Genomic DNA, 25,800 nt, shown 5'->3' on the forward strand with positions numbered 1-25,800 from the left:
GTGCAGGCTTCCTAGAATGCCCTGCACCTGTCCATTTCCAACAGAATAGGTGCAGCTGGAGGAGGCTGCAGAACCTGCAATGTGCAGGTCAAAGGAAGGGGGAGGGCAACAAAAGCATGCCTGCTTGATCACCTGTCCCCCCTTCGTGGGAAGGGTGTGTGTGGATGCAAGCAAGCCACCGGCAGCTGATTCAAGCAGCACAGAAGTATGTGCTGCCCCTGTGTTGGCATGGAACCGGATACCCCTTCCTGAAGAGGAAAAGGCATTGCCAAGGAGGGGCTGTGAACGGGCAGGCACAGAGGGAATGCTTCACATTTTTCCAACTCCAAATTCCCCCCTCCCTCCAGGCAATTACATCTTTAAATGCAATTACCTATCTTCAAACCCTTGCAGGGGATGAGGTGTGGGGGAGGTCGATTTAGAGCAGGGAAAGGGCTAGTGGAGGAAGGGCTTAGCACCCCTTCCCAGCTTGCTGCAGCTCTGTTCTTGAGCTGTGATTTCCTTCTTGGAAGGCGGTGTCAGGCTACAGCAACAGGTGCTTGTGTCCAGCTTGGACCCGAGTCTCACTGCTCATTCATCACCCTGAGAGATGAGCCTGCCCAATAAATTGTATATGTCAGTGTGTAACTTTGGTTCTCTGTCCTAGCCTGCGAAGCAAACCTGAATCAGGGCTACTCTGTTGCAAGTGGAAGGTCTCCTCCAAGGATCACCCTCTAGGACCAGAGACGAAACTCAGTGCTTGACCATCTCTCTATTTTATTGGGGGTCATGATTTAGCTCAGCAGGGCAAGAGCTCCTCTTGTTAAGGGTGACAGAAATACCCATGGCAGCTCCTGAGGATGGGGGGGCTCCTTCCTGGGAGCCCAGGGACAGCTGCGAGTGGAGGGAGCTCAGCTTGCTTTGTAGGTAATCCAGGCCAGAAGCCTTATCCCTGCCAGAGGAGAGGAAAAAGAAACACATGAGCCTACAAAGAAGTCTACATCTAGCCCCACAGCCTGCTATTCAGCTGCTCTGAATCTCAATAGACAAGTAGCCTTACCAATCAATGTACCAGCTTTGGGTGGTTTACCAACCCAATCCACCTACAGCATGTCTTTTCCTCCAGCCATTTTATGTAATGTCACTGGAGATTTTAACCTTAGCGGTTAAATGAGATATTTACTGTAACTCTTTTTCCCTGTGCCAAATTGCCTCCCTCTGTAACATAAGAGCCCTGCTGGATCAGGCCAGAGGCCCACCTAGTCCAGCTTCTTGTATCTCACAGTGGCCACCAGATGCCTCAGGGAGCACACAAGAGACCTGCATCCTGGAGCCACTCCCTTGCACCTGGTATTCTGAGGTAATGCGAGTCTACGCTCCTTTCCAGTGAAGAAATGAACTGCCAGGCTCTTGTTATGCCTGTTTGCCTGTAGTATGCACTTATGCCCTAAATAAAGGCTGTACCCACAGATCTAGGATTAGGGGGCAGAACTTCAATGTTGGAGAATATGATTTCCTGGCAATTTGGGGCTCCAGTGCCTTTCTTTTCCTAGGGCTGATGTGGTGAAAATGTTTGTGCTGCTCTGCAGAGGGGAAAGAAACTAGATCTTGTGCTGCAAAGAAAGGCAAAGGATAGTAGTCCTGGCAATATTGGGGATACCCAAGACAGTTGAGGGCTCAAGGTAGTGGTGAAGCCAGAAAGGGAAAGCTGTAGTCTGCTGTGATTTGTTTTGTTTCTTGAGGGATGCAGTTTCTTTTGAGAGTAACCAAGGAATCTCTCGGGCAGTGGCCAGATACTAAGGCTGCAATACTATCCACACTTACCTGGGAGTAAGCCCCATTGACTATAATGGGACTTATTTCTGGATAGACATGCATAGGATTGGGCTCTAAGAGAGATAGCAATAGGATCCCAAAGGAGTACAGGTAAATTCCAAGATCGGGTGCTTTGAAGGAATGCCTGTTTATGAAATATTAAAGGGTACCCAAAATCATAAAGTTGAACTTGCTTCTTACTTTTTTCCCTCTAGGCAATACTCTTATTAAAATTCTAACAAAAGCCTAAAATGAGGATTAATTTGGCAGCATACTGTTTTGTTGGTCGATCCGGCTTACGCCTGAGACACCTTTGATCAGCTAAGGGCGCAATCCTACCCTGCGCTGGAGCAGGCACGCCAAGAGGCTTGCGCTGTATCCAGCACAGGATAGGGGCCCAAAGTGGCTCAACCAAAGGTAAGGGGAAACTTTTCCCTTACTTCCGGGTAAGGCAGCCTGGCCCCTATGGGTCTCCTCAGACTTGCACCACCTCCAAAGCTGACACGAATCCGAGGAGAGTGGAGTGACTTGAAGCTGCTCCAAACTCCCTGGGAAAGGGGGTTGGGATCCGGCATAACTGCCAGGTTCCAGTCCTGCCTCCCACTCCCCACTTGCCTGCCCCTGGGGCCACCCACTGCCCTCCCTCCCCATCCGTGTTGAGTGACAATCTGTGTTGAGTCAAATCCGTGGATGGACAAACCGCATATGAGAAGGGTGGACCTGTATCTCAAAAGGTCTCAGCCTAAATAAAGACACAAGGGAGACTCCAGCAACAGCCACTGAGATGGATGCTATGCTAGGATGAACAGGGACAGTTGCTCTCCCCCTTCTATGTATAAGAGAATCACCACTTAAAAACTGCCTCTATAGCCAGGGAATAGCTAATTAGCAGGCTCAAAAACTGGAAACAAGGTTTTTGTAGCAATCTCTCCTATGCTGCCACGTCTTACGGGCCTGTGGGACTCCCCTGTGGGGCAGGACAGGTGTTTCCAAGTTTACTCACTCTGGGTTGATCCTTCCTCGCTCTAAATAGTTCTTAGCTCTCAGGCCTTCGTCCTGTGGCAGGCGTGGATTCAAAGCCAGTGCCTCTGTTCGTGCATGAGTCTCCACAGCTGACGGTTCCAAATCCTGCCTCCCAGTGATCCGTTTTGGGGAGGGGGATAAAAAGAGAGAGAGAGAGACAAACAGTAGAAAGAACTACAGAGCTCATCACTCTGCTGGGATGGGGTAGGAACTGCACTGCCAATTTAAGCAGTTTTTAGCAGATTTACATTGCATCAATTTACGTTGCAGCCCCTGCTGTCAATCTGGTGAGTGCACCGATAGTGGCCACTAGGTAATGCTGACATCCCAGCCATCTGCTTGTAACATCACAGTTGTACCTTACTGCACAGCCTGCTGAGCTTTCCTTCCCCCTCAGCAGTGTACCCCTGGACATCTCTTGCTCTTGCCCCCCCCAGTGGCTATGCAGGTGTAGTATCATAAGGAGACAGGGTGGCCAAGTTCAGAAGAAAGGTAACCAGGCAGCATAGCTGGTCCGCAGGACAGAAGATGGCCCAGAGTACTGCAAGTGAAGGAGGTTTGTATGTTGAGGTGAGTTACATCACTGTACATGTATGTATCCCATACAGTGAATCCTGTATGTTGAGGTAGAGGACTACTGTGAAGTTCCCAGTGTGCAGCCAAGTGAGTCTGCATGTGCATTTCAGCTATGTGACTTAGGGTGCAATCCTAACCAACTTTCCAGCACTGAGATAAGGGCAATGCAGCCCCCAGGAAAGGAAACCAACAGTCCCTTACTTTGAGGAGACCTCCGTGAGTGCCACCCAACTGCAGGATGCAGCACATGCCCCATTGGCACATTTATGCCAGTGCTGGAAAGTTGGTTAGGATTTGGGCCTTGTGTGAAGCAGTGTCAGTGGGGCCTGGGTTAACCGCACCATGGGAAAACCATGTGGGTGTGCTTCCCAGCAGTGACTAACTGCAGAATGGAACATCTGTGCCAGATAATGCACTAGGGCACAATGGGTGAAGCAGGCCTTGGTTACTGGTATAGCATAGGCGTGCCCTTGCTAAAATGGAGAAATGCAGAACATCTTGGTCTTGTGAGCAGGAAAAAGAGGAAAAGCCATCTGCCTAAAAGAGAAAGCAGTGGGAATAAAATCTTGGAATAACCAAAAGGAGGTTTTGAAATCCCACAGTGAGTGCTTAACCCTGTAGAGTGGGATACAGATGAGACAACTGCTCTTAAAACACACATTGAAATGATTGTGCTTTAAAAGCAGAATGCCAAGAGGCATTATTATCATCATCACAACACCTCTTTGATGAGTAGCTTGATGCTCATCATTGCCATGACCCCAGGCTGTGAGAGTGAATGAGTGGCAGAGCACCACTGGCTGAGCATCTGGGTCAAGGAGGGATTTCAAGCCATGCCTCCCATACCCAAACCCCTGTTGGCTTCTCTCTTTTCAGCTGGAAATTGCATCTGTGTGACAAAGGTGGAGGGAGAGACAAAGCCTGCCCCCATACGACTGCAGACACCAGAGCCCTTTCGCCAGGGAGCTTGCATGCACATTCCCTCCTTTTATTAAGCTGCCTGAACAGTACTTGAGAGACAGACACCGAGGCTCTGCCGAGAGACCAGAATCCCCAGAACATAAGCCATGTTAAAAAGTTAAAGGGCTTTTCATGCGCTGTAAGTACTACATGTTGACAAAGAAGCCACAGCAAAACAGACAATCAGCTGTTCAGAAAGTGAGCTCTAGTGAGGGAAGGGAAGAGAAAGCCAGCCAGCAGACAGATGTTAATAGTTTGCATTTCTTTAAAACAAACAAAAAAACTCCTGCTATAAACAGAGGCTCAGATCCCAGTTAATGTCATTGGGAAACCTAAAAGTTTGCAAATGGAATAATTTTATGTCACGAGGAAGGGTAGGGCAGGGGAATGTAATGCTTCCGCAAGATCGGTCCACTGTATTTAGATATATTGCATCCCTTTCACCCCTGAAATCACGAATGGATGGATTTTTAATTTTTTGCTTTCTTGTATCCTTTCTCCCTTAAACCCTAAATGCAACATCCTTCCCAAAAGGTAAGGGCACTGTTTTCTTTTTTCCATGGAAATTGAGACAAATGAGAGAGTGTGTGTCATCTGAAAGCTGAGGAGTCAGCCAGTGAGTGATCGCTGCAGGCTATGGCAGGGGCAAGAGTGAGTGGAGGAACACATATTTTGCAGGCAGATGGTCCCAGGTTCAATCTCTGGCAAAAAAGGATCTGGGGGAGTGGCTGGGGGAAAAAAAACCCTCTTCCCAAGACCTAGGAAGGTCAGATAAGTCAATACAGGGCAAGAGCACCGAATGCTCAGACTCATTGGAGTGAAGCTTCATAAGAATGGAAACAACCTGATTAGGCAAGGTTTAGGGCCAGAAATAGCCCGTGTTGGTTCTGGGGCCCGAAGAATGCTCCAGAAAGGTTGCACTCTGGATCTTTTTTATTGGGGGTGAGGGGCGGCTGCTTGGGTTGGCATACTCTGAGCCTCATGGTACCATTATCTTCTTCTGCAAACGCTGGCAGGTGGTGCATGGTCCCGGGGGTGGAGTCCTCTGTTTCAGCTCTTCCACGATGGCAGCCACGGCATGATCAACCATCTGCCGCAATGTCTCTGGGTTCACAAAGCTATAACTGTGGGTGGGGGTGGGAGAGAGGGAGGGAGAAGAGATGGACACATCTTATGCAGAGGCAGGTGTAGGCATTCCCTCTCTCCTGACACTGCACTACACCTTGGAATACACTCCCCCCCCCCCAATAAAATCTCTGCCAAGGGCCCCTGTTTATCCTCTGCAAGAACAATGGTTCAAATTATGGCCTCAAAGAAATCCTCCATTCAGTGCAGGAAAAAATGCAATCAAAATGAGTGGTACAAATCATGACTTATAGATGAAAGTGTGCTTATTTTGCATTAAAAATAAATTTTGCATAGATTCAGTATAAATCCAGTATTGGAGCATTTGAAGGTTGTTGGTTTTTTTGTGAGAGAGGTCTTTTGCCTTATCATATCTAGTTTTGGAGATACAGCATAGCTGCCTCAGTGAATGGTTCAAGCAGCTTCCTTGTGAGGAAGCCTACGCTATGGTTTTTTCACAAGCAAGCTGCTTGAACCATTCACTGAGGCTATGCTGTGTGATGTGGCAGGGCAAAACGGATGCTATTTTTGGAATCAGCACCCGAAATTCATATAAAACCAGTTGCGGACCTACTATTGAAGTCTATGGGGGTAAATGCCCCAGGCGCTAGCCTCTAGGAACCTGCAGAAGCCTCTCTGAGGCTTCTGATAGGGTCGGAAATTGTGCTTCCGGTTTTCCAGAAGCACAGTTTACAGCATCAGGGAACCTCAGAGAGGCTTCCTCGATGTGGGCTCAGGTCATGAGGCTCCATGAGCCTCAGGTAAGTGTGTGGGGGGGTGGATTTTTGTGCGGGGGTGGCAGCAACAGCCTGTGGGAGGGTGCTATCACAGATCTTTGCCCTAGGGTACAGGGTTGGGGAGGTCTGCCGCTGTATAAAACTACAATAAATTTTGAAAAAAAGGTTTTTCTGACCCTCAATTTCGCAGGCCTTCGTTATTTGCCAGTTCACAGAAAAGGAGCTGTGATTGTGTGTGAGTTTACAGCTCCAACACAGGACTGTTCACACAAGTGGACCATATGTGAAACTTCAGCACCACAACTGACTCAGAGAGCATGTGGGATTAGAGAAACCAAACCCTTCTTCCGATAGTCTCACACGCTGTCTTTTACCCTGTGCCCTCAACTATCCCAGACTTGGCCCGTATCCTTTGATTCTGACTGTCTCATATACTGTATGCTGAAGTTAGTACCTGGCACACCTGGTGCAGCTGCTGGGGTGTCTATCGGGTGCCTCTGGGGCCTTGAGTGCTAAGAGATGCCGAGACACCTCTTCCAGGAGTGTCTTCATTTGCCACAGGCCATCCAGGTCAGTACGAAGTTGGGTGAGGGACACTGATGTCCGCTTTGCCCTGAGCCAGGAAGAAAAAGTCAAAGGTCATTAAAAGCAACTATTCACACTTTTCTGCCTACACCATGCAGAACATACAGCGGACATTCAGTGCCCTGCTGCCTGTCTAAAACATGCAAATTTTTCCATATAATTTGGGCTGAGTGAGAGTGGCTCCATTTTAGAATTTTATGTGAAGGAGGCTCCAAGTAGGAGGCAGGTCTCCTAGGGATAGTATGAGCTTGACCTTGTCTCACTTTGCTTGGCTCTTGATTCAGGCTAGGAGGCAGAGTGCCAGCATAATGCTAACTATGTATCACTAACTCTGTATCGCACTGGAGAGCTGGAAGCATTCCGGTCTCCTGCCAGGACTGGGGTAGCTGTGAAAGGACTCTTCACTTACAGAGTCCTGGGCAGAAACCTTCCAGGCTGAGGTTTCCAAAGACCACTTGACATGTGTTGCATCTTCACTGCACTTGGCCTGATCCTATTTCACCCCTGCCAAACTCCCACAGAGCTCCCATTGGCCAACAGGGAGGGTGAGAAAAGAAGAAGCTGTTGCACAGTGGCCAAGTATTGACATTGACATCATCTCACCTTCCCCAATCTCCCAGCACACCATTAGGGGCCCAGTGGTGGACTATGCCCCAGAGCCTTCTGCAAGCTGGCACCAACGCTGACGGAATGGGATGGGCCAGGTAACCATCATGGGATGGAAACACACACATACACACATATGAATGGAATTCGGTAGACACTGATGCAACCACAAAGGCTGTTGCTTTTTTTTTAGATAAAAGCCAAAATGCTCATCGGTTTCCATGGCACTAAGAAGAGCAACCCTATGCAAGGCAGTGGCAGGACACAGGCCAGGGCTTCTTGCTTTCCTGTAACTGGGGTTTATTTATTTATAAACCCTAGTGGGGATTATATTAACCCTAGTGGGGTTATTTATTTATTTTTGCATTTTTAATACTGCCCTTTCTCCAAGGAGCTCAGGACATGGTTCCTTCCCTCCGTTTGTCCTCACAACAACCCTGTGAGTAGGTGCGGCTGAGAGATAGTGACTGGCCCAAGGTCATCCAGGAAGCTTCATGGGTGAACAGGGATTTGAACCGGGATCTTCCAGGTCTAAGTCCAACTCCCAAACGACTACACTATCCTGGCTCCGTCTTTGCTGATGGAGCCCCACTGGAAGAAAAGCAGCTGGGGGGGGGGGTGGCGTTCTGCAGGAGCAAAGTGCAAATGGGGAAAGATTCCGCTCCCCACATGCCACCCATACTGTGCTTTCTTGCCCTTCCCAACAATCCATTTTATAGGGAATGGAAGGATCCAATGTGTTCTGCAACCATCACATAAACTTTGACCCACTGGATTCTATGGGCACAGATTCAGAGCCAACCACAGGCCTGGTAGCTAGAAGCCGAATCCACTGCTTCAAAAAAAAAAAAGGGGGGGAGCTTATTGGTCAGGGGAGGGAGACACATACATGGCAGAGATATCGTCCAGTTCCTCACGCAGCATCCTGAGTGCCTGGCCATGCTCCATGTGTGTTCTCTCCCACTGTGGAAGCACCCCCTCCAGGCGCAAACCCAGCTCGGCCAGTAAGCGCAGCACTTCCTTCTGGGTCACTCCTTCCCTCTGAGACTGCCCTGCTAGATCTGTTACACATTTCCTGGGGGGGAGGGAGGGAAGACTGGTGACGGGAGGCTAAGCTAGTGCCTGTCACTAGGCACAGCCTTCCCTGCCCCAGTCCCACTTCAGTACCTGATCTCTTCCAGGAGAGGGACACAAGCCAAGGTGGAGGCTGAGCTGGGCCTGCCATCACTGTTGGGGGTACCCCCCTCATCCCCAGGCCCTCCTCGCAATTGCCCACTCTCCAGGGCCCCTCGCAGGTTGTTGATGGATGACAGGATGGCAGCCGTAGACCGCTGCAATTCACCCTCCTCCGAACCAGCAGGTCGAGGGGATGTGGCTGCTGGGTTGCCCACCAGCTCCAAGAGCTGTTTGGGGACGCAAGTGGCCACCCGCTGCTCCAGCTCTTGCCAGTCACGCTCCTGCCGGCCAAGATCTTCTGAGTGTACCTGCCGCTGTAAGAAACGCAACTTCTCCTGGAAGCGGGCAGGGGAAGAGAAACAGTGATGTGAGCTTCCTCCAGTAAGAGGTCTGCATATTCTTCTGAATGTCATCCCCCCCCCCGAAAAAAAGAATAAGTGCATTGTGCAAACTTTCCCACTCAAAGAATAACACAAAAATCTCATTTCTATGATGACAATAGCAGTGGTTCTCAAATGGTGGGCCACAACCTGATTTTGGGTGGGTCATGGTACCAGTATGACCCAGAAGCAGCAAGGCATTATCGGTCACATCATACCACAGAATGCCTTGCTGTTTTCAGGTAGTGCTGGCATGCGACCCACTTTGTTGGCCATGTTGTGCTGCACCCCAGAATGCCTTGTCGCATTGTATTCTGGGGCACAATCCAGAAGCCACATTCTGGGATGCTATGCGGCCACGGCTGCCAATGAAGTGGGTTGCAGTGGTAAAAAGTTTGAGAACTGGCACTGAGATAGAGCCATAGCTCAGTGGTAGAGCACCTGCTCTGCATGCAGGTCCCAGGTTCAACCCCTTGCACCTCCAGGTAGTACTAGGAAAGACCCTTCTCTGGAGAGCTGCCACCAATCAATGTCCTATATATAACAATGAGCTAGATCAGGGGTCTCCAAACTTTTTAGTACAAGGGCCACATTCTTTGCTCAGTCTCTTGCAGAAACCTGGTTTGTTATGATTTGTTCACAACGTGCAAAAATGACCCTCACTGAGATCGTTTTATGGTGTTGTTGAAAAGTCAACATGCAGAAAGCCAATTTGTTTTATTGGCAGGGGGGAGGCCAACAATGAATAATTATGGTTTTAATTCGTATGGCTGACTGTTAGGATTAGCCAGGCTGACACCACTGTGGCCATATAGAAATGAGTGTGACGTTAGAAATGTGTGTGTTTACTGTCTGACTGCATGGTTGGGAAAGAAAAGATATTTTAAGTTGTTGCAGGTAGGATAAAATCTTGTAGCAGGCCAGATGTGAACCCGGGCTGTAGTTTGGAGACTCCTGAGCTAGATGGATCCATAGTGTGACTTGAGTCATATTTTTCATAGGGCTACAGTACTGCCTCTGCTCCATCCCTGTCATTCAATTTCCTTCTTTAAGGCAAGGCAGATTGCCTCATGTAGTGGCCTGGTTTGCAGCAATCAGATGGCATGGGGAAAATGGGCAGCGACATTGACTAGGACTGGTCAATGGTGCACCTGTGCCAGCACTGTACACCCACAGGGTCAATTTCATAGAAGGCTGAGTTCTGCAATCCACATGTAGATGTGCAACATTTGATAGCCTCTGTGGGAGATGGGGAAATGAGATCTGGAGCCCAAATAAGGTTGGGGTTGGGATGGATAAACTGCACGCAGCTCTTTCTGCTGACATAGAGCCTTGTTCCCAGATGCCCTGCTACTGGTGGAAGAGGAGAGAGCGACCTAACCCATCCATGACAACCACGGTTCTCCAAACAGTATGAGCCATTGTTGCCATGCGTGGGTTAGGATTCAGGACTTGGGTGGCTCCTGTATCCACTCTCTCCTCTAAAGGCTGGCAGAAGCAAGACTGCTATAGTTGTGGTTATTATTATTACTAGGTATGTCTGCTGTACTTCAGAGTGCTCGAAGCAATTCACGTACAGTAACTCAGTAATCCTCACAACAACCCTGTAAAGTAGGCAAGTATCATTATCCCCATATTGCAGTTCAGAGAGACTGACTTGCTTCTGGCCACTTGGTGAGTTCATGGCAGAGGTAAGATCTGAACCAGGGGCTTTCCAATTCACAGATCAGTCTCTTAACCATTCCACTAAGGCTCCTAGAACTAGGGTATGCATGTAATTCTGTTCAAAAAAAAACAAAAAAACACCAAATCCTTTTAGCATTCCAAACTCCTGCTTGGAGAAGAAAGATGTAACATCTATAGAGCCACGGGGTGGGTTGAAAGCTTCCTCACTGCATCAAGCTCAAAAGCATATATTCTTCTCTAGGGTCAAAGTCTTAAAGAAATGGCCCTGCAAGTTTGCAGCAGAAACTGGTGTGCACTACATGGACTGAGTGGAGCATGTGATGTCACTAACACACACAGAGCATTGAACCTGGATCAGTTTTGCGCTTTTACAAAAAAGATTTGTGTGTGTGATATTTTTTACATAACAAAACAGTGATTCTTCCATCAATAAGTTGAGGTAAGGGAGGAAGATTGAAAAGTTAGCCTGTGCTTGATTTGAACACAGGACCACGTGTCTTACACCACCGAGTCAGAGCCCCGGCCCAGCCATCTCACTGCTGCCTGCACTGGATTGGCACTCTCAGAGTGACGCTAGCACTCTCCTGCTTGGAGAGTCCAGGAAATGAATCTGGGAACCTCTGCAGGCAGGTGCTATATCGCTAAGTTGTGGTCTCTCCCCTTGACTTGCTGGTGAGCAGGTCTGTCATTTCTGCTGAGAACTGGAGAGGAAGTAGGACTTGTCCCATGACTCAACTTTCTTTTTATATATCTTTTTATATTACATCCCTCTTCACGCTTTGTGCCTGGAATAAATTACACCAACTGGGCAAAGTGGCATGAACTTGCTTAACGGTCGCACTACAAGTATGTCACAGAGTGGCAAAACTAGAATTTTGTGAAAGGGGTTTTTTTTGGTCCAGAAGCGGAACCCACAGCAAATTAAGGACAACAAAATGGGAATTCGGATCATAGTGAGAGGTTGAGTTTTAAAAATGTCCCCCTCTCAACCACAGAAATCACAACCTCCTTTTTTCCACCCCAACTTCAGCAGATATTGTCAAAGTATTTCCTGTTTTGATTTTGCAACCAGGAGGACTAGAAACTTGAATTTCTAGTTGAATTGAATACTCCTGCTAAATGGGTAAGAGGCGCTTTTTCAAGTGGGTGCTTTTATTTAGCAGGGGAAGGGTAACCGATCCTCCTCACCCCAGTAGTATCTTTTCTAGTGGCTTCCTGCTGGTGTTCTTTTGCATCTTTTTAGACTTAGCCCTTTCAGGACAGGGCTTCTACCTGCACTACATAATCCTATACGTGGTCTGTTTGTTCCACAATGGATTACCTGTAATTTCAGATCGACAATATTAGGCATTGCTGCAAACTTGCCTTTTTTGAAGCAGTTTCCTTACAATTCCACCTGCTTTTGCTCACAGTGTCCCTATGAGCATGGTATGCAGCAACATGTCCTCACCCCCATGTTCCTCTCAGCTCCTCTCACCTCTAGGAATACTGAATTCTTCTTGAGCACATTGGTCTTAACTTCAGCATCCTCTACTGATTTTGTGACCTTTCGGCAACTCTCCTATAGGGTAATATGAAAAGTGTTAGGATCCAGAAAGGGAATGGAGAGAACAAACACAGTTTCTTCATTCAGGCACAGATTCTTCATTCACTCATTCATTCATTCCCAAAAATGACCCCTCCTCCCAGGAAGAGGCACCTAAAAGCGCTAGATTTCTGCTTGCTGCAGTTTTTTTTTTAAAAAAGTCCTCTCAAAATAATCAATTGGAGGGGATTTCCATTTGCTTTTAGCCTCTAGCAGCTATGGAAACAACCTCAGCGGCCCACCTGCTTCAGCCCACACCTTCCCAACTCATTCACAGGGATGTTGTTCTAACATTTAATCATTTCATCATCATGATTCTTGGCTAGCTTCTTCGGATCCAAATGATTCGGCTGTTGGCCGCCACCCATCTAATTCCCACTTCGCCATCCCCATAGTCTGGCATCAAAATGGAATGGGTATTTTAATACTTGCATTCATGCAGATTAGATACGCTTTACTAGATACGCTTTACTGGATGGGTCTGCAAATACTTCTGTAGCCTGCCTAAATTCCTGGCAATGAGCTAAGAGCTGCTTGCAAGGCCCTAGATCTGAAGGAACTAGCAGCATCCAGCAATGTCTGTTTCAGTTTGCTTGACAACGAACTGTGATCTTGCAAGGTGATCTGATTCAACATCTCAGGTTGTGCAAGGTTTATTTATTTATTTTTCACATTTTTATACCGCCCTTTCTCCAAAGAGCTCAGGGCGGTTTACACAGCTGATCCTCCCCTCTTTCTTGTCCTCACAACAACCCTGTGAGGTAGGTGAGGCTGAGAGAAAGTGACTGGCCCAAGGTCACCTGGGAAGCTTTGTGGCTAAGGGGGGATTTGAACCTGGATCATCCAGGTCTAAGTCCACCTCCCAAACTACTACACCACCCTGGCTCTCATTGACAAGGTTCCATTGTCTTAGGGCTAAGCTGCACATTTCATTAATGATGTGCTTGGTCCCAACACATTTAACTTTTCTTTGCCTAATAGCAGCCACAGTGGGGTGGGGGCGTGTACTGATGCAGTCAGGACCATGGTAGAGTGAACCTTTAATCTTTGGTCCCTGCCACAGTGATTCACACAGCATCCCTAATCTGATGCATGAAACACTACACCACACTTTACGTAAGAAACAGGCAGCTTGCAGAACTGGGTTGGGATTTCCTCACTGCCTGCCGGAATAGCCCCTAATCCCAAGACACAGTCACCAATATAGTTATTTAAAAATATTTTTACCCAGGGAGTAAACAAGGAGGGACCCTAGGAGGCTCGCAATCGTTTTAAGAACAAATTACAAATAAATAACAACATCTGAAACAACAGAGCCAAAAAAACTAATAGAAGCCGAAGGCAGTCCTGCAAGATATATTAGAGAAACAGAATGCAAAAAATTCGGCTCATGGTACACAAACACATTACAAGAGGTGTTGATTCCAAACAAACATCATACCTATTACAGAGTTATCATGGAGTCATGAGAAATTAAAGGCTAACATCTCAATTTACTGAACGTCTTTTGACCAAAACGCTCCTATTCAGCAGCTTAAAATCATACAGTCCTTACAAGAATGATCAGATCTGGAAGGGCAGAACCAGGTTTTGTCTGTAATTATCCTCTGATAGTTTGATACACCTCCTCAAGTAACAATGCTATCCTTAACCTTAACCTTTACTAAGTTAAAAGTCAAAACAGGTTGGGCATTCCTTATCTGAAGTGCTTGGGACCAGAAGCATTTTGGATATTGAATTTTTCCATATTTCAGAATACTTGCGTATACATAATGAGAGATCTTGGGGATGGGGCCTGAGTATAAACACAAAATAATTTATGTTTCATATACTGTTTAACACATAGCTTTACGCAATATTTTTAACAATTTTGTGCACAAAACAAAATTTGTGCATGAAACACAGTTTGTGATTTTATTTCTTTAGGGCCAGGTAAGAAGATTTCAAAAAGACATGTTAAAGCTCAAAAAAGTTCTGTTTTTTCAGAATACTCTGTATTTTGGAATTCTGGATAAATGATGCCCACCCTGTACCCCCATAATAAAAGTAGATCTCTCATGGATCAGAGATTTTCAACCACTGTGCTGTGGCACACTGGTGTGCCACACAAGTTCTGTAGGTGTGCTGCAGGTGTTTGTGGAAGAGTCACATATTAGTAGGGCTACTGGGGAATGCAAGTCCCTGGCCAGCTGTGCAATGAGTCTTGTTCATTGTCAAAAAAACTGATGGTGTGACAATTTTAGCATCTTCTCTGTGCGCCATGAGATGGAAAAAGGTTGAAAACAGTCCATATCTTGTGTGCAAAGCATTGTCATCATAAACAGACCTCTGCCCCCAAGATGAGGCTTCAGAACTGATGGACTGTGGGAAACATGACACAGGAGATGACTGCGTGTGCCCACAGGCAGCTGGCACAGTTGCTGCCGCCTGCTGAGCATTTCCTCCTGCCATCCAGCATTCCCAAGCCCCTCCCCACTCCTCACCTTGAGCTGCGTGCAGTACTCCTCCAGGTCCTCAGCCTCCTGCCTGCGCTGTTCCAGGTTTTCGCACAGTGCGGCGCACTCACTCTACACACAGGGAGAGCAGAAAGGGCATGGCTGAAAAGGTAGTAGCATCTCCAATGATATTCAGTATCACCTTGGCCAGATACCTCTTTTGGTTAGCAACCCCCTCCAAATAAACAACCCATGCTCTCCCTTTCCAGCAGCTACCTGTGTGACCTCCCCTAGAACGGATGCTCTGACAGGGACTTGGCTAAAGCAGAAAAGTTTGTTAACCTGTCGCTGCTTCAATCTAATTAACATGATGTCTGAAAAACTGGGAAGTCTCATGGTCATGCTGGATGTTATTTTAAACCTGAGATGGGGACTAATGGGAGTTGCCCCCCACCCAGTCATTCAAAGAGGCCCCCAAACTGGGACCAGAGCAGGGCAGAATGTTACTCTTCCTCTCCCCTCCATGATGTGGTCCCAGTCAGGGGTGGGTGGGTGCTGATCTGATTGCTGTTTAAAGGAACAGATCCAATCACATCCTGAACATCACATCTAGTTTGACCCTCATGTCGGTTCAGATGTCATGCAAAGCCAGAATTAAACCATGATTTTATGTGACATCCCCAAGCTCCAGAATGCCCACTCTCCCCATCTGTGCATGAAGCAAGAAATAATTCTGTTTCCTATTGTGGCTTGTAATAAGCCAAGATTGGGTGTGATGTGCATACCAGCTGATTCTGTTTTGTTCTAACCAGAGTTTCCTCCACAAGCCATGATTTGAAGTTGAGATGAATTGTGTGCAGAGGGGAGGGAGAACATGAATTCCTGAGGCTAGGGCAGTGGTTCCCAAATTCTTTCAACTGGAGGCTCCCTTGACCTATTGGGTCATTGGCCCCAGCTTCCCATTATGGCTACAATCTGTACATTGTATAGGGTGGCAGGTTTTTTGCAATGATTCAGTAGTTCCCCTGGCTGCCTTCCTTGGTTCCCTGGGAAGCCACAGTTCACAGTTTGGGAACCACTGAGCTAGGGAATTGTGTTAAGCCATGGTTTAATCTTGGCTTTGGTGATGTCTGAGCCTGGCCTAAGAGAGTCAACACAGAAATTCATAAAACACGAGAACTCCAGCAGTGTTCTCCTCGTGAAAATTACCAAATTTGAATTCACCCAAGTGCCTTCAGGTTTTTGCTCAGTTCTTTCCTGCATTAAGACACCAGGTGGGGATGTCAAAGAAGGGGTTATGGATTTTACAGAATATCCTGGGGCAGGATACACCTAGATGATAGTGGAATAATGCAGAACACCCACCCACTCTCTATAATTGGAGGGTCAGTGGGTGCAAAGTTTAAGGCCTAAAATTGTTTGAGAAAAGGGGGGATGTGTTAGGATATATGTATGGCTAATTCAGTGGTTCTTAAAATGTGGTTTGGGTGCACTTTCTGTTCCTCCCTAAAAATAACTGAAGAAGCCTGTGTTTTTCTGAAGTTTCCTCAACAGGCTGAAGAGGCAACTCACAGAAAAAATCTAAAATAAATAACAGTTTGCCTCTTCAGCAGTACAAGCAGCTTCAGTGGAAAGTTCCATGAAAATCCAAGCTGCATGCTCTTTCACCTGGTTGGATAGTAGCAGCATCTGACAAAACACAGCAGCTAAGTATGAACTCAGAAGCCTGTTTGCACACCTTCCCATGAGGTGATAGGGAAGAAAACTGGGTGGTCTGTAAAGAACAAATAAACCCGCATAGTGGTCCTCAGCAGAACAAAGCTGAAGAACCAGCGGCCTTCAGATGATGGGCGTGAGAGCCAAACAGGGCAAGCTGGGGTGGTGGTGGCTGCATTGGAAGTGGTGATGCTGTATTGGAACTGGTGATGGGAGGGGGACAGTCTCCAGACCTGCAGGTTCTGAACATGGCGGTTGACCTTGGACGTCCTCTCCTTGAGGCTGGTGATGGAGTCCTTGGCTCGCAACAGGCCGCTATTGCTCACTTCCTGCTGGGGAGAGCGCAAGAGGGGGTGGGTCAGGTGAATAGTACAGTTACTCCTGCCCTCTCCACACCTCCTGGGCATTTCATTCTACCCATGGATTTTAAGCAAACAAAGGGGATGGATAAAATCCTCTAAATTAGGGAGACTTTTGGGCAAGAGTATGTAGAAGTATGTTAGTGGCAACTGGCAACCTTGAGGGATAATATGCTTATGCATGAACCTTTTGCAGTTACAATAAAAAGAGGGAAAGGGAAAAGAGAGTTCAAGTGTGACAGATGAGGGGAACCACCTCAAGGTGGAGCTGGAAGGTTGCAAAGACCTCAGGCATCATCCTTGTAGAAGGATGTGGAAGGAGAATGCAAAGGGGCAGCTACCATAGCCAGAGGGGGAGATTTTCACAAATTTTACTGTTGTATATATGTTAATGCAGTGGTTCTCAAACCATTTAGCATCAGAACCCAACTAAAAAAAAGTTTATTTTCCCAGCTGCTCGTGCCTCTGTAGCTATAATGGTGATTGTGCAACAGTTGTGCAATAGTTCTCCCCAAGTAACATGTTGTTTAACCTTTGATGCACATAGCTTAATCTACCCTGTCAGTTTCATGAACCACCAAAAACTGATGGCCACAGACCCACAGTTTGAGAACCACTGTAATGTATTTAGCTTTTAAAAGAGAAACTTTATAAGTACATTTTAGAGTAAAAAGTGTTGGGGTTGGGATCCCTATTGGGAGGTAATACCTCAACTGTTACCCTGCACATACCCGATCTCATCTGATCTTGGAAGCTAAGCAGGGTCAGGCCTGGTTAGTACTTGGATGGGAGACCGCCTGGGAATACCAGGTGCTGTAGGCTTATACCATAGTCTTTCGAGACTGAAGGTTGCCAACCAGTCAGTCCTTTTCAGAAGACGGGCCACAGTTTGAACCTGCAAGCCTGGACTGATCAAACCCCTGAATCAAGACCAACCCTAGATCCAAGTCCAACGGGCACAGCCGGCATAAGTTTTCTTCCAAAAGAGAGTCACCAACAACTTTTCCTAGCTTTGTTCCTGTGCCTTTTACAAGGTGTCATGCAGAAATTTAGTAGGGGAAGTCCTTCTTGACCTGAAGCTAGAGTGAAGTTAAAAACTTCACCTGTTTTATTTCTGTCTGCCAGGCTGCTGCTAAGGCACAAGAGCAGGGTCAGTAAGAAAGGTGGTGACCTTATTTCAAAAATATGTTCTAGCTAGAAAGAAAATACAGCAACCCACACAATCCCTCCATTTTAAATAAATATACCAAACATTGACTATATTCATTAAAATACAGGTACGTTGATTGGTTTACGATAAGACACATTGATATAAAAGTGAAAAGGGTGGCCACCTTGCTGAGGACAACTCTGCTTTAATTGGGAAAAAGAGGTTCAGACCCAGCTAGGGATGCCCATATTTGCTTGGGCCTTTGAGACCCTATCCAGAGCAAATCTTTTGCACCACTATTTTAGGTGCTCTGCTATGTCAACATATAAATAGAGGTCCAATTGAAACCCACATAAATGATTAAAAAATGGGAGGAAATCGGTTGCTATACAAAAAGCGTCCCAATCCCAGGGCAGTTTGATTGGCAACTTTGATTGGGACTGGCAATTCCAGGGCAGTTTCATTGTTTTTCCTTTGAATGTGACCATTTGGATGATGATCAGTGACAGACAAATAGGTCCCTAAGACAGTGTGTGTGAAGGGGTTAATTTCCCCCTGCCTGTTTCATGGTCCAGAGGAAGTGAAAAGAGTGCATTACTCTAGTTTTCTGTTTGCTCTAAGGAAACAGATACGAGTGCAGTTCTTTTGCCTTTTTCCTTAGCTCTGCTACGTACGGATTGTGCCTCCTTATCCAGTGGATAAAAAGATATCAGTGGATACCAAATCAGTGGAAAAATAGTTTTGAAGACTCAGGATTCTTGCTCCTCTATTGTCACACCAGAATGCATTGGTAGCGTATACACACTATACAGCATTCAGCCACTAGATGGGGGTGAACAATGGAATCTAATAAAATGAAATCATAATTATTTAACAGCACAAACGTGGGAAATTGGATTTTGGTGCTTTTTTCCTTGTTACAAGGCATTTAAAGGTGGACCTCGGTATCAGAGTCAAATCAGTGGATACCAGATGCATGGATATTGAGGTCCCACCTGTACACAGCAAAAAAAATTAAGCAAAGTGAAATTTTCAATGCACCGGAACTGAGTGTGCACATGATACTAATCTGGGCATCTCACGCTGCAGCTCTCCCCAAGAGGCTGCTATATCCAAGTGCACCACTGGACCAAACTGAATGAACTGGGGGGCGGCCTAGTGTATTTTCTCAATGTGTCTGCCCCATTCACCCATAATACTATGCTTATGTGCATACATGTGAATGCATGCATGTGCATGTATTTTTACTTACACAAAAGGGAGTGCACAGGTGAGAGGAGCAGAATGTTCTCCCGCCTCACCTCAGTTGGGCTTGGCTGCCTGCAGCATTTTTCTCTGAGCTGATACTGAGCATATAGTGAGCTGGGAAGAAAGGTTTTTGAAGCCAGGGAGCACCACAGGATCAGGTAGGAAAGCATTTCACTCTCCTTACCAGCACTTCCCTTCTATAGAAATACCCCACCCTACTCACTCACACAAACACGCCCTTTCTAATTCCGGAAGCTCAGATTTATGATTTACCTGAATAATAAAGTAAAGCAAAGCAAAGATAAAACACTTGAGCTGCTTCCGGCTCAAGACCTACTACCAGTCCCAAACTGAAAGATGTGAGACGTTTTCCTAGAAGTCTGCAGGAAGCTGATGTTGACTCTGGAACTAAAATGTTCAGCCTCCCTGTAATGTGACCCCAAATGGTCCACACCCACACCCACGCCAGGGGAGGTTCTGCAGACCCAAAGCAAAGATCTCCATATGTATGGCAGAAGTAAAGCCCTGAGATTGCTAAGGCAACCCATGACCAAATACACTTTGGTCTGGTGCGTATTCTGGAAGTTTCTGCCAGGCTTCAACTCTTCCTTGGCCAAATGTTCAAAGGAAATCAGCCTGTCCCATTCATAGGCCTCTAGTGTATGGGATGGGGGCAATGGCTGCAGGCTGGGATATGATGGAATTAAAATGCATGACCAGGCCAGGCATGGGTGAGGGACTTCAACAGACTGACAGCACACTCCAGTATTTGCAGTCTTTCTGCTTACCTGTTGGCTGGGGGTGTCTTCTTCATCCTCAGACCAAGCCGGCTTGGTGGAGATCAGGGGATCCTTCCGTTCACCGCCTGCACCCCCGGGAGGACCCCCATCATCAGTAGACTCGTTCTCCGTGGTGGAATCGTCCCGCTCCCCATCAATCAGGTTCAGGAGTGAAACGTTGGTGCAAGCAGAGGAACGCTTCAAGTTGAGGTTGGGGCTTTCACTGGTCAAGTGGGGCTCAACCCTGCAGCAGGAAAACAGCATATACATTAGCCTTGCAAATAAAATGACATCATCCTTTGTCACACAACCAGAGGCCAACCTACGTGTTACGTTAAGAATCAGAGTGGTGTTTCTTTTTTCAGAAAAAGCAGGTCGGTGGCAACCTCTCCAAGTGCATCAGGGCTACGGCATTTGTGTGTGTATGTGGGGGGGGGTACCTTTTTTCCCCTGTGCTGTCGCTGAAAATCCCCCCATGGCTATTTATTTTATTGCAGTCTTTCTAGACTACCTTTCTCACAGACTTGAGCCTTGTACGCTCAAGGCGGTTTGCTTAGGCAGGCTGACCTAAACCTCATTTTTTCAGATGGAGTTTTTTTTAACCAGTTATTCTATGAGAGAAATTCATAGAACCCTCCGTTTCTCCAGATGTTCCCCACTGTGGTGTCACCCTGGCTGCACAGCCCTTGCGCTTTCCAAGCTTCCACAGGCAGTTGCAAAATGTCTCAAGCTGGTACTCAGGATGTTATCCATTTCTTGCCAACTGACTCCTCCACACTCCTTCGTCTCTAGCCAGTGGCTTCCAGTCACCCATCCAAGGTGAGACCTGAGCTGATCCTGTTCAGCTTTTTTCAGACAAGGCAACCGCTCCACCTCCAGACCACACACAATGCCCTCCTGTCTCCATAATATCAGCAATAAAACCCCCACAATGCACCCACCCCATAGTGGCTACTTTTTTGTGGCAGGGGAAGGAGAGATAATTCTGCTTTTAAGTTCATCTCTTCATGACAAGCTTAACGTGTAGTTATTTGTTTCCTGACTAGGTACAATTTCCCTGAGCCCCAGTCTCCAATTATCACCCCGCCACCTGCCCCAAAGAAATGCCAGCACGCCAAGGTAGAGAATGGATGTGAGTCAGGAATCCTAAATTTCAGAAGAAAGGAGTCTGGTGGATTAATTTATAATGACAAAGGAGGCAAGTAAGAAGCAAGAAGTTCTGGGTTTTCAGTGTCAGCTGCTTTGAGATGTATGCACGTTTACTTGGGAGTAAGCTGAGTTGAACACAGCGGGACTTACTTAAGCACATATGCTTAAGGTTTGAGATGCCCTTTGGCCTGTTATAGTTCTCTCTTTCCCAGTGTTCTCCTTTGCTAGACCCAATGGCATAGCTAAGAGGGTTTGGGAGTCACACTACTCTACCACGGCTTGAAAACTCCAAAAGGCACTTCTGGTTTTGGGCAGAAACTGGAAGAGCCTTTCAGAGGTCTCAAAGATGTTGTATGAGGGGTGTTAAAATTTGGGGGTGTTATGGGAGGTATGGGGTAAAAAAAAATTTGTGTCCCTGGGTGCCAGATGTCTTAGCTATGCCACTGGCCAGACCCTAATCAAGGCCTCCCTAGATGTCAAATGCTATCCCCCTTGCCCAGCAGGCCACCAGCCAGCACCTTTTCTCCTCTTACTTCCTGGGCTAGAAAAAGAAATGTAGTGGAAGAGGAAGTGCAAAGGACAAGAGAGGAGAGCAGTGGGCTACAATGTCCTGAAGATGTCAATGTCTCAGTCAACCTGATGGATGGGCCAGCTGTGAGCATGGCTGGTATGTTCAATTAACATGGAAGAAATCTCTAGATTTGCCTGGGCCTGAGGAAGAAGCTAAAAGGTAAAGATGACAAGGGGATCAAGGATCCAAAAGTTTGGTAAGGAAAGAAAGATGTCACCACAACAAGGGCTGCTGGAAAGGATGCAGGGCAAAGGGGTGAGTGGGCTCATGAATTAACTAGGGAGATATTATTTCTAATAGGTCTGTGCTCTGGGGTTATGAAAGTCAAATTACTTCATGAAAGCTAGTTTTGGTGTGATATGCCCACCCCAGCACAGGATGTTACCCTCAATACCCTTCTCAAGTTTATATAATAACCCCCCTCAACATATCCAGAGAGGTGCACTGAACTCCACCTCCACCCCCCGCCTTCCCGGGGCTCCCACCCATGGAAAGAAACAGCTTTCTTCTTTTTCGCGAAGCTCTTGACACTGGTTGACTTTCCCAGCTGCTCCTTGCTGCCCTGAGCCCGACTCTCAACCCCTGCTGATGTGTCTCCAGCTTCGTTAATTTCCTTGGACTGCCAGATAGTCTTCACCACAATGTTGGCCATTGATGAGCTGGGTATCGATTTCTGGTGGAAGCGCAAGTTTTTCTCTCCTGCGCCACACCAGAGAATATCTACCACCTCTAAGCCAACTGGCTCTCCAAGGAGGGCGGGGTACTCCCAGGTGCTACCCATGACCTCACAACTGTTGCCACGGTGCCTATGATCACATGAGCTCACTCTTCCATCTTTGCCCTGCACCGCCAACATTCTATGATGTCAGTATGGGACAGAAGTACAGTCTAAGGCTACACTGTTCAAAAAAGGGAAGGAACTATAAATTGGGTTCAGCAAACCATTTTCTTCCTCTGCTCTGCCCCAGCCTCTTTCAGGGAACTGATAGGTTCAAATTTCCAGTCTTTGCTTTTTGGTTACTAGCTAATAGAACTGAACTGACAACTCTCTCGTTTCTTTTGTGCTATTCAAATACATTTGTTGTTGCTAACAATAACAATATTGCTGGCTTTAGCTGCATGACAATTTTAATTTTGCCTTATCACTTCTCTGTCTTTCAAGGGAGTAAGATCAGAAATAAACTACCAATGGGAACACACTTCTGCCTTGCAGCTGATTTTGTATTTTAACTTTATCACTGCTTTTTCTCCAGGCCCTTAGGACATGAACTCACACAGAATCACCAGGGGGTCTTAGGAAGAAGTAAAAAATAACTCCAACATCACAACTAGCTGTACTGCCTTGCAACCTGCAATAAATTTGGTAAAAACAATAAACCACAGTTTTTGCATTTGAAGTGGTGTCAGGATCTGTCAACATAAAATGTCATATGGAAGACATAGTGAACAGAACATAAAAAAGGTCCGTTTAGATCAGACCGAAGGTCCATGTGGTCCAGCAGCCTGATTCCCAAAGTGACCCACCCTAAGATGCCTCTGGGAAACCCATGTTGCCAAATACCCCCCTCCTGTTATTGCTCCAAGCAATTCAGAAGCACAAAGCGCTCTTTCACCCATTGATAGACTTGTCATCTATAAATTGATCTAATCCCCTTTTAAATCCATCTAAGCTCGTGGCCATCACCATAATCTTGTGGCAGTGAATTCCACAGATTAAATTATGTGCTGTATAAAAAGAATTTCCTTTTGTCTGCCCAGAATCTCCTGCTGATCAGAATCATTGAATAACCACAGGTCCTGTGTTATAGGAGAAAAGAAAAACCTCACTGTATCCCATTTCTCTGTGCCATGCATAATTTTATAAACCGCTATCACACCTTCTCCTGTCCAATCACCCTCTTTCTAAACATGGACACCCAAAATGTTGTAACTTTGCCTCACAGGGAAGGTACTGTAGATCTGATCATTTGAGTAGCCCTTTCTCCACCTTTTCCTGTTTTACAATATTCTTTTAGACAAGTGGTAACCACAAGTGTACACACCTCTCCAACTGTGACCACACCGTGCATTTGAATAAAGGCCTGACCGTATTCACATGGGTTGGCTCAAGCAGACAAACTGGGTTCTCTCTGAAAGGTCTAGCCATCTGTGAGGCAAGGAAGGGCACACTGGATGGGGCGCTGAGAAAATTATGCACATCAGAAAAGACTGACAAGACTAAGGGAACTCACATGCAGCACATAGGTGGTTGAAGTGAGTGAAAACAAGACTAGATAAAATCCTGGAGATTGAGGGCCCAATCCTATCCAGTTCCAGTGCAGTCGTGCCAATGGGGCGTGCACTGCATCCTGTGGAGGGGAGGCAGTCACAGGGGCCTACTCAAGGTACAGGAACATTTGTTCCCTTACCTCGGGGCTGAAGGCCACATCAGTGCTGGAAAGTTGGATAGGATTGGGCCCTAAGTCCTTCAATAACTATTAGCTGGAACTGCAAGACATCTGCTCAGAGGCTGATCCCCAGATGATGGAATCAAACGACTTTGGCAACCATCTGTCTCCACATATTGGCAGCATTCCTGAGTGACTTGGATAACAGCAGGGTACTTTTCTTTCAAAGACCAAAGAAGCCAACCCTAGATTGTCAGGGCCAGCCACAAGTGTTCTACTTCTCTGTACCATACAAAACTTTTAGTGAGTAAAAGAATGGCTGCCACAACACTTTGTAATACATCGACATCGCCTCTCCTCGTATTCCTCTTGCTGTGTACACCACCTTCTGAAGTTTTTTGGGATGAAAAGCGATATATTAATATTCTAAACCAGCGGTTCTCAAACTTATTAGCAGTGGGACTCACTTTCTGCAACATCTGTTGGGACCCACCAGAAGTGATGTCATTAACCTGGAAGTGATGTCATGGCCGGAAGCGACATCATCAAGCAGGAAAATTTTTAACAACCCCATAAGACAAAATCAAATCTAAGTCAGCAAGGGCACAATCCTAACCCACTTTCCAGCACTGACATAAGGGCAATGCAGCTCTGAGGTAAGGGAACAAGCATTCCTTTACTTTGAGGAGGCCTCCGTGAGTGACACCCAACTGCAGGGCACCCTTGGCACCACTATGCCAGTGCTGGAAAGCACTGACATAAGGGGTTAGGATTGCACCCTCAGTCATGTGTTAGTGTGCCATATAGCTACATAGTGTGAATTAAGGCTGCAGTCTGATCATTACTTTCCTGTGAGTAAGCCTCATTGACTATAACAGCACTTACTTCTGAGTAGACAAAGGCTATTTGTTCAGGGGGGCTCTTGGCATCACCCCAGTAAGGGCCCAACACTATGCATGCCTACTCAGAAGTAAGTCCCATTCTAGTCAATGGGGCTTACTCCCAGGAAAGTGTGGAGAGGACTGCGGCCTTAGTTCACACTATATGGCACACTAACACATGAGTGAGGCTGCCATCCTATCCATACTTACCTGGGAGTAAGCCTCATTGACTATAATGGAAGTTACTTCTGAGTAGGCATGCACGGGATTGGGGCCTTACTGGGGCCCCTCTGAACAAGTCACCTTTGCCCTGAGAGAAACTCCTTTGAGAAGAAAGGGTCAGCAGGATGGCACAAAAAGCAAAGGATTCGAACTCAAGACTTCCTATTCTCCCATCCCCTGCGCCTATTGGCTGAGATCTCGTGACGACACTCGCGCCTCCTCCCCGGAAATGCAGCCCAATCTCCCAAGCCTCCGCTCCCCAGCGTTCCTTTTGCCGCCGTTCCACTGTCAGCGCCGTCCACCAATGAGGTGAGGGCGGCCCCCTTGAAGGACAGGACCCCATCGCCCAATAAGAGTGCGGAATACGTGTTGCCTGGGCAGCAGTAGGGCGGAGCGTTCGAAAACTCCCGAGTTCGCTGATTCCAGTATTAAGGAGGGAGGGGAGGGCGGGCTCTGCTTGAGTGACGCTTCTCAGGAATCGCGGGAAAAGAGAGATTCTCTAACGGGGCGGGACATAGGGAGATATAGGCGGGCTTATTGTGCCCGACGCCCAATGAAAAATGCAGGCTCGCTGGGACTTATTTGACATACGGGTCCACCGGGTCCAATAGGGCTGGAGTGTAGGCGGGACTTATCCCTGCAGGCCAATCCCTTAGGAGGCGAGTTTGAC

At 47.0% G+C, this 25,800-nt stretch overlaps 1 protein-coding gene and 1 pseudogene across 2 annotated transcripts; one reads left to right on the top strand and one right to left on the bottom strand.

Annotated features, from left to right (window-relative positions):
• Positions 1–756: 756 nt before the first annotated feature.
• On the bottom strand, positions 757–25,217 carry TSKS (testis specific serine kinase substrate). Of its 2 annotated transcripts, XM_066629880.1 has the most exons (11): positions 25,119–25,217; positions 19,930–20,164; positions 16,618–16,713; positions 14,717–14,800; positions 12,126–12,209; positions 8,574–8,917; positions 8,296–8,481; positions 6,670–6,828; positions 5,342–5,477; positions 2,798–2,922; positions 757–931 (listed from the first exon to the last, which is right to left on the bottom strand). In XM_066629880.1, exons 1-11 carry the CDS (start codon positions 25,133–25,135, stop codon positions 757–759), a joined length of 1,641 nt encoding a protein of 546 aa, XP_066485977.1. In that variant the 5' UTR covers positions 25,136–25,217. The 2 variants fall into 2 exon arrangements, with proteins under 2 accessions (XP_066485977.1, XP_066485976.1); XM_066629879.1 differs by lacking the exon at positions 16,618–16,713.
• Positions 17,444–17,565, top strand: LOC136654787 (5S ribosomal RNA; annotated as a pseudogene).
• Positions 25,218–25,800: the final 583 nt, after the last annotated feature.

Source organism: Tiliqua scincoides, chromosome 5 (assembly GCF_035046505.1).
Source record: "Tiliqua scincoides isolate rTilSci1 chromosome 5, rTilSci1.hap2, whole genome shotgun sequence".
In the NCBI taxonomy this organism is placed as follows: domain Eukaryota; kingdom Metazoa; phylum Chordata; class Lepidosauria; order Squamata; family Scincidae; genus Tiliqua; species Tiliqua scincoides.

Coding starts and splice junctions, on each gene's coding strand:
- TSKS (XM_066629880.1), bottom strand. Junction 12,210..14,716: donor AGTACTGCACGCAGCTCAAG/GTGAGGAGTGGG, acceptor ATTACCCTATAG/GAGAGTTGCCGAAAGGTCAC. Junction 8,482..8,573: donor CCTCTCCTGGAAGAGATCAG/GTACTGAAGTGG, acceptor CCTCCCCCCCAG/GAAATGTGTAACAGATCTAG.